Source organism: Psittacula echo (genome assembly GCF_963264785.1).
Source record: "Psittacula echo genome assembly, chromosome: 2".
In the NCBI taxonomy this organism is placed as follows: Eukaryota; Metazoa; Chordata; class Aves; order Psittaciformes; family Psittacidae; genus Psittacula; species Psittacula echo.
In genome coordinates, this window is record NC_137737.1 from 83,177,605 (window position 1) to 83,193,379 (window position 15,775).

The 15,775-nt window shown below is 38.6% G+C and overlaps 1 protein-coding gene across 1 annotated transcript in view; it reads right to left on the reverse strand.

Annotated features, from left to right (window-relative positions):
• The window catches only part of TRIO (trio Rho guanine nucleotide exchange factor), a 250,363-nt gene that overhangs the window by 94,666 nt on the left and 139,922 nt on the right, over nucleotides 1-15,775 (reverse strand). The window contains exons 14-19 of the mRNA XM_080611553.1: nucleotides 13,394-13,589; nucleotides 12,617-12,783; nucleotides 7,087-7,206; nucleotides 5,524-5,715; nucleotides 4,160-4,309; nucleotides 2,584-2,698 (exon numbers count right to left, since the gene is read on the reverse strand). Of these exons, the coding sequence (XP_080467679.1) occupies nucleotides 2,584-2,698; nucleotides 4,160-4,309; nucleotides 5,524-5,715; nucleotides 7,087-7,206; nucleotides 12,617-12,783; nucleotides 13,394-13,589 (940 nt within the window). The remainder of the gene's footprint in view (nucleotides 1-2,583; nucleotides 2,699-4,159; nucleotides 4,310-5,523; nucleotides 5,716-7,086; nucleotides 7,207-12,616; nucleotides 12,784-13,393; nucleotides 13,590-15,775) is intronic.

Below are 15,775 nucleotides of genomic sequence, written 5' to 3' on the forward strand. Positions count from 1 at the left end.
AAAGAAGCACACAAAATTAGCAGCAGAAGCAAAGATGAAGATGCTCCCTTCCTGAGCTTACAGCAATTGTCACCAACTGAATTCACCTGCCACAGCACAGTTTCAGGATGCAACTCCTTCCTAAAATTCAGCTTTGGCACAGTGTCTGATACAGTATTTGGATACTCTTAACTGCAGGTCAAGGAAATTACTTACACTGATATGAAGGGACAGAAGGACACCTCTCAGATTTCAGTACCATTATGATTCCTGTTTCCCATGAAGCATGTGCTCAGGTAAACTTTGCTAAGATTGAGACATTGCTTTTCCAGATATCATAATCTGCAGCTGTGAATAATGATGAAGTATGCCACAGAATGAGGTTTCTGAAAAATGTTCATCAGTTCCTCAGAAACTCAGGGGTTACTCAAGTTTTTAAAGTGTTCCTTTATATACTATATACTGATCACAGTCTGATGTGCTGTTTCAGGCATACACCTGAGCATGAGTCCAGCAGAACACGTAACCTCTAGTTCACCAAAATGAAATAAACACTATTATTTTTTTCTCTATCAGTTTAGAAAGAACATGAACAGACATTTGTTTTTCCTTACATGCATATTTGAACAGGAAAATCAGAGTGAACTTTTAAATCATTTGGTCAGCTATTATCATACCAATGCGACCTAAAAGCAAGCAGTCCTTGCCAGTTTTATCTTGACTCAGGTTTAATTCTCAGAAGATACTAAATGGCTTACGGGAGAAAAAGTATTAGAGCACATAACTTACTTTTTTTGACAGCCTGGGGACTTTTGTTGCTTTTTAAACATGTATCATTCATCTAGGATTTTAAATTTACGCAGAACTTGCTTAACACTGCAGTTCTGATATATAATTATTCTTAAGGACATTAGTGGAGACTTTTCTGCTCTTTCCTGAACACATTTACCTTTCTCAGAATGACTGCTTCTACACAAATTTCAAAACTGAATTTTTAAAAAGTTTGTCCTAAACCCCTAAGACTTTTTTATTAAACTTAGTAAGTACTCAGAAAGTAGCTACAACCTCCTGGTTACTTCTGCTCTGTTTTCTTCGTCTGCTACTAAGAGAAGAGCTAAGTGACCAACGTCAGCAACCCTTCTTCAGTTATTGATAATGCCAGCATATGCACTGAGATTTTGTCTTGTACAGTTCTATACAAGTTGATGCCATGGGGACAGAGGAAAAACAATCCTTTGACAGCTCTATGCGCTCAAAGTTTCAACTTCCACAATCCAATTATTTCCTTAGAGTGAAAAGTATGGCAAGTACCCTATTATCTTTCCAACACAAAAGATCCAATGCAGGGAGATTTTCAATTTGAGAACTGTTAAATACATGGGTAATTTAAACACAAACTGTTTTCCCCTTGTAGTAAAGTGAAGCAGTGAGCATGTTCTTTTCTAATAGTCATCAAGAAATTTAGAGTGGAAGTGACCTCTGGAGGCCATTTGTTCAAATCTCCTCCTAAAAGCAGGACTAACTTCAAAGTTTTGCAGTGGCTTTTCCAACTGAGTTTTAAAAATTCCCAAGGGCAGAGATTCTACTACCTCTCTGGGCTAACTGCTCTACCCAGTGCTTTCTTACTCCTGCTGTTACACTTTCTCCTTATATCCATTCAGAATTTTCCTTGCTGCAAGTTTTTCCTTTGGTCCTATTGCCATGTTCCTCTGAGTCTGGTTCCACACTCTGCATAATTCCCTTTTGGGTAGCTGCAAACAGCAATTAATTACACAATTAGACATCTCTGGGTTTGAGTGTCTAGCATGGCCTGAGTATTCAGTCACAGCATCAAAATGCATTGAGCAGAATAGAACTGGCAAATAAGGTAGTAAAATGCAATATTCTGAGTCTCTCTGACCTCTCTTCTGCCTACCTCACCTATCAGTTATGTATAGCCTATTAGGTTCCTGTGGTTCTGTCCTTGAAAGCCCTACAGATTTCTCTCTCTACTCCACTCCCCACTGTACATGTTAAGGCTGCACTACACTGAATTAATCCTAGCAAAAGCCAAGCCCCACGTAATAGTTCTTTCCTGCCTCATCTCAGCTACTACATATCTACACATCTTATTTTAAACATCATGTCAGTTATCTGACACTTCATGAAGTTCCTTAATACTGATTCAACTATATGAAGGGCCTGAGGGCATCATTCAAGGGATTATCTTGTATCACGGTGGCACTCCCAAGGAACTTGCAGAATGCACCACACTAACAGACTGAGTAAGCTCCCATTTGGCTTCAGACCAAACATTATCATGTCGAAATTTACTATCTCATTGTCTCAACAAAAGCAGCACATTTGAGACTCAAATTGAAAGAACATTAAATGTAAGCAGAAGACAGATAAATTCAAAAGCAACTGCATTTGGGTATAAGAGAATTTTACATCTGGCAGCTCCTTCAAAGTGTGTGAGAAATTTTAATTATTTCCTGTTAAGCCTGACAGAACCCTTTCCAATTGGACAGGCTTCACCCCCCATCATCATCACACATACCACAGCACATGATGATTGCATTCTGTGGAGAGAAAAAAGAGAAGAAGAAACAAGAAACCCCTTACTTTTCACTTGTTGTTCAGGTGCTTTGATGTGTGTCACCATCCCTGGCATGTTTACGCTGTTCCTGTGCAGGTACTTCAGGAAGACATCAGCATTCCTCCGAGCCAACGTGCAAGCCTAGAGAGTCAGTGGCATTACTTTATTTGAAGATGCACAAATATACATTCAGAAACAGATAAAGGACCTTCCTCACCCACTTTTGTGCATTTCCCGTGCTTTCTAATTTTAGAAAACTTTGCCTGTTAATCCTTCTGCAAGTAAGCCAAACCAACCATTAAAACAGCTTTCCCAACAAACAGCAGTTAATCCTTACTTATATGGCAGGAAAAAAACTAACAAACCCAAACAAAATGCTATTCCTTTTTTATATGAAGATCCTGGAAACCAATTATCTGCTCTACAGCTTTCAAGCATGACTCAGAGATCACAGAGAAGTTTGTTTTGTGTATATGCCATGTGCCACCTGATGTTACTTATTGCATAAGCAGAGTGCACATGCTCATGTACTCACTTGGATATTCCAAAACATCCACCAGTACTTTAAACAAAAAGTAAATGCTCTAATGAAGTGAAACCAAAAGCGCTAGAATATTAAGACATACCCTTAAAATATTAAGACACAGCCTTGAGAGCTTTCAGTCCCTGCCACTGTATTGCCCACACTCAGTTCAGCTGCCTTCTTCATCTTAATATACACATATGGGCTGGCTGCCTTATTTTTAATGAGCAGAGCATGAAATTTAAAAGGTTAGATAAAGGTAGCATGGGTCTACCCAGTAATAAAGACACAAAGCCATTTCTCACAATGTTTTAAAACAAAGATTGGTAACTCGCATGTCAGCTTCAGAAAGATCTATTTGATAGTGTTCTTTGAACTATGCTAATGTTTTTAATGTTTTCATCTGTGCATCAAGAACAAAAAGGCTTTTAATAAAAATAACTTTTATACTCTTAGTAGTCTTTCAAGCTGGTGCTGGAAAAAGCCTTTGGTAACATGGTTAGTAACATTGCTTTGTAAGCATCCATTACACATTCATTCAGTATGATCAATAAGCTTCTTCACCAGGACATTAGTTGGAATGAAAATCTTTCATTTATCTGCAAACTTTTACTCAAATCCAACTACTCCGAGATGCTTGTCCAGCAATTTCCTCCTTCCGTACTCTACTGTAGTCCAAGTACATCAGAGAGCTGCTCTGATGCACAGGCAGGAATGGTGCTATGTGACTGTCACTTCTCTTCCAAAGCAGCAGCCTTCAAGCATTCTTTAGATGACAGTTTCTCAAAGCAGCAATCCCCAATTCATCTTCAGTCACAGTGGGAAACCTGACATCTATTGAAGTTCAACAGGAAATATATTTATAAAACTGGCTCCAATTTTATGCACTTGGCAGTATCCTCCTAATCACTGTCAGAAGCAGTTAAGATGGCACTTCCACGTCTTTGCAATTTGGGACATACCTGTAGCTTTTGAAAGGGCACTGTTGCTTTCCACATACATTTCAGCACTGTAAGAGTGAGCATCTGACTGCATGCTTGCCAAAACACAGAAAACCACAAGAAAAAATCAAACCTGACCTTTAGGAATGCCTCCTTCTGTTCCAGGTGTTTGCTTATCATGGGAGTAACATGATCTGTTTCAGAGTTGGGACCCAGTTTATCTGCTCCCCCACACCAGTCTTCTTCTCTCTTATATTCTTGCTCCAGGCTTTCTAACACGCTGCACACCTATCAGGAAAGAGTTCAACTTGAATATAATTCAGTAAGAAAAAACGAATTAAAAAATCAAAATTCAAACCAAAACCATGGAAAACCAATCTATCCCTTATATATATCTTAGCTTCTGACATGTTTTGACTGGGATTTAAGAGAAAGCAACAAACTCTGGCTTATAGGTTTGCAAGCATCGGCTTGCTTAAGTGAAGTACCTCAAAAGGCTATCCCTAAAATTGCTTATTTTTTCTCTGCCTCTGTGAGTGCATAGTTCAGAGTGGGCCTAAGATATGATTGCAAAGGAAGCAACCTTCCTCCTAACTGTTCTAGAGACAAGTAGAATGAAGCTGATTTTTCAGACTCTCCCACAAAAATCAGAATTAGCTATCTGAAGTATTCTCTTTAAAACCTGTGTAACTTGTTTATGGTCTAAGCAAATCTTCTTGAAACAAGCAGAAATCCAACTAACCACTTGTACAGTGAGTTTCATCTTGAAAATGTTCTACAAGACTTTTCTCAATTGAAAATAAGAATCTGAGGAATATTATAGGGAGAGTGATAGACGAGGCAGATGAAGAGTTCAGCCTTCATGAACAATCACTGCACTTTGGTAACGTATCTTCTTTGAAGTTTGCTAATTGAAGCAAGTGTAGCCAGACCAATTACACTACAGACTCTTAGCAGTTAGTACAATTTTATATACTGTTCATTTATCACAGAATGGTTTGACTTGAAAGGACCTTTTAAAGGTCCTATCTACAGTCCAACCCTCCTGCCACTGCCAGGAACATCTTTCACTAGATAAGGTTCCTTAAAGCCTCATCTGACCTGACTTTGAGTACTTTCAGAGATGGGGCATCCACAACTTCTCGGGGTGATTTGTTCCAGTATCTCACCTCCCTTATGGTAAAAAATTTCAGCCTTACATCTGATCTAAATCTACCCTCTTTCAGTTTAAAACCATTGCCCCTTGTCATGTCACTACATGCCTTGGTAAAAAGACTATGTCTTATAAAACCCCTTTATATATCGAAAGGCTGCAACACGTGGTTTCTCCTTCTAAGGCAGCTGGTCAGAGGATTTGCTTTTGCAGGGTTTTTTGTAACTGCAGTTGTTACCAAACTAGCATACACAACCAAACCTAGTCAACCATTTTTTTAGGTAATGCTGTTGTATGCCACACTTAAGAATTAGCCAAGGCAGACACAAATCATGTAGCATTTCTGTACCTGTTCAGAAGTTTTATAGAAGGCAACAGAGGCATTCACAAGCTTGAGACGGTCCTCCATTTTCAGCATCAGTTGTTGCCAGTGGGAAGCAACTTTCTCTGCACACTCCCGGATCATATCCATATCATAGTGATTAGCCTGTAGCATTGCCTCTGCCTTCTGCTGAACCTGCAGGGCACTTTGATGTGTTTTCTGAAAAGAGGTGAAAATTCAGTGGGGCACTTCAGCATACTTTCTTTAACACCTTAGCTCACATTTCCACTGTGTCAATGACACCTCTATACACATACACAACTAAAAATAGCATTAGCCACTGCATAACTTCACTATGCAAATACAAAGGAAATAAATCCTGTAGAGATTTATCATCAAATCAACAATGACTAGCAGTTTGCAAGCAACAGCCATTGTCTAGCATGAAGCCACACACAGCATATCCATGTTGCAGTACACTTTGTTATAATTATGAATTTCAGGTTCATTCTCTTTCCCTTCGTGGTGAGGAAAAAGAAGATGAAAAGGATGTATCCTATTTTGGCTTGATTGCTATTACTGTTCTCACAGCTTTACTGCAGTCTTCTACACATCAGTAGTGAACTAGTGAAGGTGCAGACATTCAGGCCAATAAAAAAGAAAATTCTACATTCATTATAAGCATATACTGTCTAAACATGTACTTGCCTAAAATCTGGAACTCCTAACTATAATAAGTATTATTATATCTGAGTACAGAATGACCCAGAAAACAGAGCATTTAAGCTTCCTAGTCATTTATTCTTAAACTGACAAACACCCAGAGGTCTCATGATTTTTATACTTATGAATTACAAAAGCTCTCAATATGAGGGTACATAGAGTGCAAACTGTAAAAAGAGACGGGAAGCATGAAAGTTCACCAAACAGTAAATGAATGTGAAAGAGTTACTGCAAGACGAAGTACTTCTGGAAACAGTTTTCCCAGAAAATCATAACATCAGTCAATCTTTCAACAAAAATTCTTTAACAAATGTATGCTACATATAATCAATATGACTGTAACTCCCTTGATAGTGCATATAAATGAATAATACTGCACTTCAGTCAGTTTTACTACCTCTGCCTATTTTTTTGCAGAGATATGACCAATCCAGTAAGTTTTGCTTGAAGTCATGGCAGAAGGATGGACACACCACCACACACAAACTTCAGTGAAACCCTAAAGGACCATATCAAAATAGACAAAACTGATGTTGGCTCTTCCATTTATTCTTAACTTTAATGATTAGCATTGTATGTTGCATTCTAACAAAGTGAAACACCATTTTCGGTAAAATTGCTGTGAACAGCTATCACTTTACAAAGATGCAAATGAGTACTAAGATGATGTGTTCACCTGGAATTGTAGCTCCAAAATGAACAAGACACCCACCTTCCCAGTGTTTTTACCTCTCTGCCGTAAGACAATTTCAACAGCTTTTCCTAAACTAAAAATATTGTAACATGAACCCCACAGTGCTATTTACAGATGCTCATGAAGTGTAATACAGGATTTCTTGTCTATGGTCACTGAAATGGTGCTTTTACCTCTATTGCATGTTGAAACTGCTCATGTTCCCTCTGTAACTGTTCTGCCTCCTGCAAAGAGCTAGCAGTGATAAGACCAGCATTCAACATTGACTCTCCATTTCGGATCCAGCCCAAAACCTGTAACAAAAGAGAAGACTATGAAATATGCAATTCCACTACTGATCAGCAAGAAAAGGATCATCCCTAGGGACAAAAACATTTAGGGACATATGCAATACCAGAGTTGATAACTAAACAATTTATTAATTGTATATTTACAGTGAATTATATATTCAATAAACACATTCACTATAATTTCACTTAGCTGACAACTCTTATGTTTCAGTCAACTACTACATGCTTGTGGTTTCAGTTTATACTCTGAACAAGGCTGTGTTCTGTCAGCTGGAAAACAGGAACAAGTTACAAGCACTATTTGCCTAAGAGCCAATGTCAGTAATGTAAACTAAAGACATCAACTTAGTAAGCAAATAATTTTGGATATTAATGTCAAGAAAAATGTGATCATTGAGTGTCTTCTAACGGCTGAAAGATTTCTGGTTTTCGGAATGTGCCGCCTTTGACATTTCTACTGAAACCAGAAGAATCCCTGGGTGGGAAGAATCCTCAGGAGGGCACCTTGTGCATTCCTTACCAACAGCAGAAACATGCAAGCTTAAGATCTGCACCTTGTTTGTTACTCAAGACTCCAATCCCACACTTTCATCATAATTTTTCAAAACCAACATTCAGACATTTTTATCACCATAGATCTTCTTTTTAATGTCTAACACTCAAATCCCTTTTGCTTTAATTTTGGCTCACTTAATTTCTCCTGCCCATAATCGACAGAAAAAATAAAAAAATTCCCCCTCTTGGCATCAAGACCATGACCCAATTCCTTCTTTCGTTCTTCTAGGTTCTTCTTCTCTTGTTGACCACAGTCTCTTTGATCTCTCCCATATGAAGTTAACTGCCTTATTTTTCTCACTGTTCTCTTGCAAGCTCTCTCCAGTTGATAACCATGACCTTGGTCAAAATCTTTCAAATACTCAGTAAAGCTGGACATAATTCAGGTTATTCTGTAATCTGTACAATTTTTCTATAGAACTGATGCCCAGCTAGTAATTACCCCTGTGCTATATTTGTTCAGCTGATTATTCTTGCCAGTACATCATGATCTGTATTTGTCACTAATAAAATTCATATCCTCACAGCACAATTCTTCCATACATCAAGATTATTCTGAACTGTAGTCCAGTGCCTTCTGATGAACTCAAGTACCTTTTCCATCTTCTTTTGCCTTTATCTTCAAATTTAAAAGTAAAATCTCCAGTCTAACATGTAGACTTTCTGACTGAAAGCATAACTAATATTCAAACACAGACTTCTACAAATGATTATATTCATTTATTTTGAAATGTTTTTTTCTAATCTAGTGAGTCTCTTCACTTTTGCTACTGAGTATAGTTTTCCAGCAAGTTATAATTCATTGTAATGTAGTCTCATTCAACATTCTCATAGTAAGCTAGGGCCAGACAGCTTGAACTATTTTAAAAGCTTTAATGGAAAGAAGATCTATGACATTTGCTTTTTCACCTCTACGCAGAAGACCTGTTACCTTGTCAGAAAAAAACAGGATTTATCAATAGGAACCTATGCTTAATTAATCTATGTTACCTTTTTCTACTCTCATCACCGTTCAGGTTTAATAATCTACTCGTTTCAATATTTTTCCTGGGAACTATGTTAAACTGGTTGATCTATAATCCTCCCCTGGCTAATCCTTTCCCACTTTTAAGAAGTAGATGTTGAGTTCTGAGTTCCAGGCCTTCAGAATGTCAACTCAAGGGGAAAATACAAGCACTAGTAAATAGCAAGTCTGTTCTCCTTCCAGGGCTGCTATCTGTTTGTTGGCATGTTCCCATCACTCCACTGTCTGGGTGGACCACACACCCCATCTTTCCCCTTGCAGCCTTCAGTAGGCTAGAAAAGCATAGGTAGAGCATTGCAAAACTGGAAATGAAGCAGAGTTTGGGACATTTGAAAGGGTCAAGCAGGTAGTTCTACAGATAAATGCTTGATGTAAGATTAGTTTCTTGACTGATTTTTTGACTCTAACTGAACGTGACCACGAAACATACCTGCCTCAGCCTGCAGTCCTAGCTATGTTTTCATATCCATATGGCACAATACAGAGTGCCAGGATACTCTTTCTGAGTAGTATTTTGGGAGAATCAGAGCTCAAGTACTGGATTGTGTTTGCACTAAGCTACAAGATCTGTATGTGAGAACACAAAGCAGCTCAAGTTACTCTTGATGGTACAGGCTTGTACTTGGTATAAGTACTTGCACACTGTTGTACAGATACGAATACATAGGTATATATCCAAGAACATTCACCATGATCAGGGCAGCAAACGATATTGCACTGAAAAGGCTTAATGAGCATAGTAAATCCAATTGCATTGGTTTTGGAGCTTGGTAGAGATTCTGACCTAGGCAGATACTGCATGTTAAGCAGAGCAAAGCATTCACTCTGTGAAGCGAGTATGTGGGGGTGATTGCAGCAATCAGTAATCTAGCACCTGTAGTTTAGGTGATTAAAAAAAAAAGTTTGTCTGGCAAACATGCAAGTGGAGTTCTGGATGAGACGGATACTCTGCTAAGTATTTCTCTGCCTCAGCCTACTCATATGGCCCTAACCTGCATAAGGTTACATTTTCCTTCCCACATTGTATTTCCCACATGCAGCTGTCTCTTCTTATTTCAGTGAGCATTCTCTTTCCCCCCATCTTCTGAGGTTTTCCTCCACTGTAATCTTCTATCTGTTTTTTCCCCTTCTGCACCTACTACACATTAAGTTGACAAGCAAATTCTTTGCAGGTTTTGTCTAAATCTCTGTTTGTGTTCTTGCCCTTCTGCTTCCTCTTACTCCTGAGGTTTGATCTACAGAACTTCAATGCCATAAATGCAGAACAAGTGCATTAGTAAGGGCAGAAGTAACTCTGGATGTTTTTATCTGTCTTCTGTTCTTATTTGATTAGAATTCCCTAAGCTCCAAGCTTCACTACTTAATAATGACGAGACTCCTTGCAAGTATTTGACTAAAAAACTAACCCAGGAGACAGTCTGTTGGTCTCCATTCAATAATCCCATCAATAAACCCTATAGTAAAATTCCTGCAGCATTCTAGTCTCACCTTTTCACACGACTATAAACTCTATTTTTTTTATACATGTGTGCATAAAAATACAATAGCAGTAATGTCAGTTTGGCAGGAAAGATTCAAATGGAAATCTTGTTAAAATCATTGCTACGGAGACAGTATCCCATCTACATAAGTGTGCTTACACCCAGTTCATTAACAACAAATTTGGCAGAAAATCACAGTAATTGAACTGGAAAACCATGTGTTTACTGCTTCAGGCAACAAAATACAAACAAAACAGACTGAAGAGGAGGTTTGCTATGTCATTTACTCTCAGGTAAGACACCTGCTGTGACCTGTTGAGCTATGTTTTTCCCAGCGCTGCAGAAACAGGAGATGGTGCTTTGTGCTATTTAACAAAAACTAAAATAAATCAAATGTGGTTTTCTGAAAAAGCAACTGAAATCACAACCCCAGGCATTACCAGCCCTAAAGCATTCCAAAGGGGATAAAAAGAAATCCTAAGAGACAGTATAACATTCAGGTTTAGCTCCATTCGATTTTCAGACCTTCTGGCCAAGAAGTACTGCAGATTAAGATGTACAATGAAAAATCTGGAAAAGGAGCTTGCAATACATGAACATTTTGTCAGCTACATTTTCCTGTAATTTTGTTTGAAAATTCACACCTATCATGGCATTTAATTCAACACAAATATCTCACTTGATAGAGACGAGTTTTAGAAATACAAAATAGAATCTGTTTTTTCTCCTAGGTCTCAGTCTATTACAAAAAGGCAGTTGGCTAGAACAGTATACTACCTATATCTTTATTCCAAGACGGACTCATTTTTTTTCCAGTGTTTTCTTAAAAATCTAAATTTGAGTTTCAGTTTCAGTCAGGGCTAATAGGGGTTTGAAAAAGTTCAAAGATCTTACAGAATCACCAACAAACCACATGTGTAACATGGATATTCCTCTACATCCATGATGTTCATCATCTGCTTGTATTTGCCAAAATAGAGAACATTTGTTCTGCAAACACATATTTAACCATGTGTGTCTTTCTTGTCACATTTAACTTGCAGTCACACACATGAAGCTAGTGGAGCGAGGTACTCTATTGTGGATATGTGCACTCTTTTCCTTCATTCTCAAGATAGTACGCAACCCAATACAGAAACCATCCTGTTCTGCAATAACTTCATCTCAACCGTTACTCACATGAAAGGAGTCATTTGCAATTTGTATTTATGAACAAGTGCTAAAACGGATACAGGATAGTTCAGTAGAGCATGTAAAGGCTTGAACTAGAAGTTACTGTATTTGATTAACATCTAGATTGCACTGACAGCAGATACTACCGGTTCCTTGCCTTCCCTTTATTCAAGGCCATACAGAAACTTTGGGTCGGCTATTATAGAGCAACCAACTGCTGCCTTGAAATACTTTGGAAATGTTCTATTCACCTACCCTATGCAAACCGGACTTTTATATCACTTGGCAATTCCGGAGTTCCCATTCATAGTCTCATGAGGTACATGAGTTTTTGTAAGAGCTCATAACAAAGAGAAAAGGGGCAAGTTGCACTGGGAGCCATTATGGGCCATACTAATGCAACAGACTGTAGTAGACATCTGTGATGCTGCCAAGTGTGAGAAAGACGAAAAACTCTTACCTTTCTAGTAGGGTTTTTGTTTGTTTGTTTTTTATGTTTTCACCTACTTCAGTGTTTTTGCCCAAAGCATCTCAAATTCACCAAAAGCTTAGGCGTTTATCAGGTAAGACAAATGCCAAGCTGGATGTGGTTCTGAGCAACCTGATCTAGTTGAAGATGCCCCTGCTCACTCCAGGGGGGTTGGACTACATGACCATTCAAGGTCTCCTGCAACCTAAACTATTCTATGATAAGGACCTCAAAAACTTGCCACTTTATTGCCAAGAGAAGCAAAGCTTCATTTTCTTCTCCCGGAAAATAAACCATGCTGATATTATATTGTCATTATTTATAGATGTTTCAAACAATATACCAAAGAGGATTAGGCAAGTGTGCATGGGCTCTCACGGAACACTTTTATTAATCATCATACAGGTAAAAGAAGCATAGGTTTAAGCATACAGGTAAAAGAAGTATAGGTTTAACATCAGATAAAATTGCTCTACACTTCAAATACATAACTTGCATCCAAGAAGAAACACTGACAGTTGATGCAAATTAAAAACTGTACCTAACATTAACGGAGGATGGTGTTTCTTAGGTGCTCACTTCAAAGTCCCTCCCCCTTCCAAGCTCAAGACTTGATACAGATAGTAGAAAGTAATTCTGTTACGAGAACAGACCCCTCCAAGAGGTGTGGGACAGCTCGGTGGGAGGGTTGTCCCCACATTCCCTGCATACCTGCTTGACTTCGGCCTGCAGGTGTCGTAGCTGCACACACTGCTCCAGGTGTTTTCGGTGCTGCTCAGCAGCCAGGTCCAGCTCCTGCTGCTTCTCGTGCAGGAACTCCAGCAGGTCCTGCACTCGGGTGGCCATGTCTACATCTCGGTCACACAGCAGCTCGACACCTGTAATCAGCCCGCTGCTTATCAATGACCAGCAAGTCTTTCAAAGACAAATAGCCCCTTTCCACATTTTACTTCTACAGCTCCTTCTCAAAGTTCACCTTGATCCTCTGATTATTTACTTAAATAAACATTGGGGTTTGTACTCTTTAAAATTATTATTTTCTTTTCTTTTTTTAAAGAAGCCCAAGATTTACCCTACATGACTGCATACAGATACAAACATCAAGTGAAGAGGCACAAGAAACAAAAAGACAGACATACTAATTGAAAGTCGAAAATTTTAGCTTGATTGCATTGCTCCGATTAACTATAAAATTAACTCCTCACTATTTACTCTAGTTCTACTGATTTCCTGAGTGGAGGCCCTTTCTTCAAAGCCTAAACATCTTCAGGTGCTGCCCACTCATAGTTAAAAATTATGTGCCATAATAACAATACATTCTCATGAACGCTATGAAATGATTAAAGTATAAAGACAAAAAAGTAATGACCACATATCTCCGATTTACAGATAACCAGCATCTCTGTTATTTTCACAAATCCCATGGAGAGACAACTGGATAATTCTTACAAAGCTACTGCCTGGAATAGCACAAAGGAACCATCTTACCAGATGCCTGCACTTCATTGACATACTGTAGCAGATCCTGCCCTTGATGGATGACATCAAAGGTCAAGTTATTCATGGTCAGGGCTTTGTCTGCATGATGCTGGAGCCTCTGTTCTGCTATTGTAAGATCTTCAGTGTCAAAGTCATTCATCTGCTGAGAGAGCTCATCATTCCAAGACTCGAGGTCTGAAATTATCTGGGGGAAGAAAGGAGGAAGACAATGTTCAATTACCCATCACACAACATATGTTTATTTCCAATATCATGCTTACAATGGAGGTCAGAAACTTGAGTTGCTCAGTGTTGATTGAGTTCATTGATCATGGTTCGGACATAGGCTATTTTAGCATGGATTTTAAATTTCAGCAAACAATCTAGAAGAATCTCATTAAGAACCACTACAGCTCTCCTTCAACCAGTGCTTGCGATAGTGCGGGTACCTCTGTCTTGTTTAAGGTATGCCTTCACCAACACAACACTTATGAAACAGATGAAATTAAAATCTTTCTCTTTCCACTTTTAAAGGAAAATGTTGACCTAAACCATCTTTTCAATTCTTCAGTCCGCACTCAGTATTAATTCACATATCAAGAGCCAGCTGAGCTTTCAATTACGCCAGTGTTGAGTCCTTTTACAAAAAAGACAGCTCTACACTTTTGGGAGCAGGAAGCAACAGGCTCTCCAAGCACCTGACTTCTGCCAGACAACTGAGCAGCATTACTTGTCACAAAAGGCAGGATAACTAATGAATGGAGCAAAGCCAAAAATTATTACTTTATTACAGTATCACTGTAACATCAGAGCTGAATTTGCTTGCTGAAATAATTCAGCTACATTTCTGTCTACTAGGAAGACAGTTACCTCTACTCCAGGTGAAACCAGGACAACTTCAGTTTACACTTTAATTCTGGATTCTACTCTCAGTCATAAAATGTCCAAAGAGGGTAGCCAAGGAAGTATTTTTTTTTTTTTAACACATGTATCACAAACAATGAGTCCTCCTTGCCTGTTCACACAAGTGCATTTTCCAAATCATACTGCAAAACCTGGCTGATATGTAAAATGCTCCTTTTAATTAGGATACAAAACTGTTCTTAAGTCTAACAGTGCTTACAATCCTCATGGATCAAGGTGGTTGAGTTCTTTTGGCACAGGTTTGATGCATCAGTTACTTCAAATAAGTCTGTCTGACACACTTAAGGCTGTAACTATTTTTTTTGTCAGGATTTTCAGCAGAGTTTTGCCACAAACTACCACAGTGCATTGCTTAGCTCCAGAGTTCTACAATTTTAGGAGAGGGACAAACTGATGTAAATGGTGCTAAATGACAGGAAATCACCTATTTATGCAGCAAAACACAGGAAAAAGAGGATCTGTCCAAATAGGCACTAGTAACAAAATAGCTGACTAAATAAATATTTAACCAAAGTCAGTTGTTAGCAAAAGGAATATGCCGCTATGCTTTTCAAGTGGTTAATCAGAGCCGTGAAGCTACTGAGACAGTTAAACTACCAGAAAAGTTCCAGGAAAACAAGCCTTCTGAAAAAATAGAACTGAGGAGAAAGCTAAGTTAAATCATCTGTACAAAGCTTCTGTAGGCAGCTACATTCCTTCTTGAAGGCCATAAAAGATGCAATTATTATTAAAATTGTGGCATCAGTTACTTCCTGTTTTAAAGGTGTTCTGCAAAAGTTATACTTGATTCATTAAGTATTCAAATTTTGCACTATACCATGAAGGGAGATACCAATTAGGGTAGCTATTTGCAATACCTAATTCTGACAAGATAGGTGTACCATAGTGAAAACAAGCAGAAACTCATGGTTCAGTCGTAACACTGAAAATAGAAAAGCTGATGGACAAGGCTTGCAGGAAAGATGTACAGGACAAGGCTTTTAGCCACTGCTTGAAGCTTCTTTTAGCTCTCTTTCATGTGCTCTGAACATCACAGGCACCATCTATTTATGAGTGGTTTCCTCTCTAAACACACACGCAGGCTTCCCCTTCACAACTTCCCTTTATTTCCCTTTCACTTAGCCTATGCCCAACATGTTTCATCTCCTCTTTTTGCTATTTACTATCACTACCTGTATCCAATATGAATGACAGGTAGTTCTAAGAGGTAAACACCATGTGTCACCTCAGCCAAGAAGTTTCAGTGATGCTGCCTCCAAAGAACAACAACAAGCAACAGTAAAATTATAACTTTTTCCCATGTTATTTCATGCAAGCCCAAGGTTAAGATCTTGGCCTGCACACTGTTTAAACCAGTCTGAAACACTGTACAAGAGCAAGACATTCCCTGTCCCCTTCAAAAGGCCAGGAAGTCCACAATTCAAATACATAATGCCAGTACGGTCCCACACTCATTCAAAAGATAGG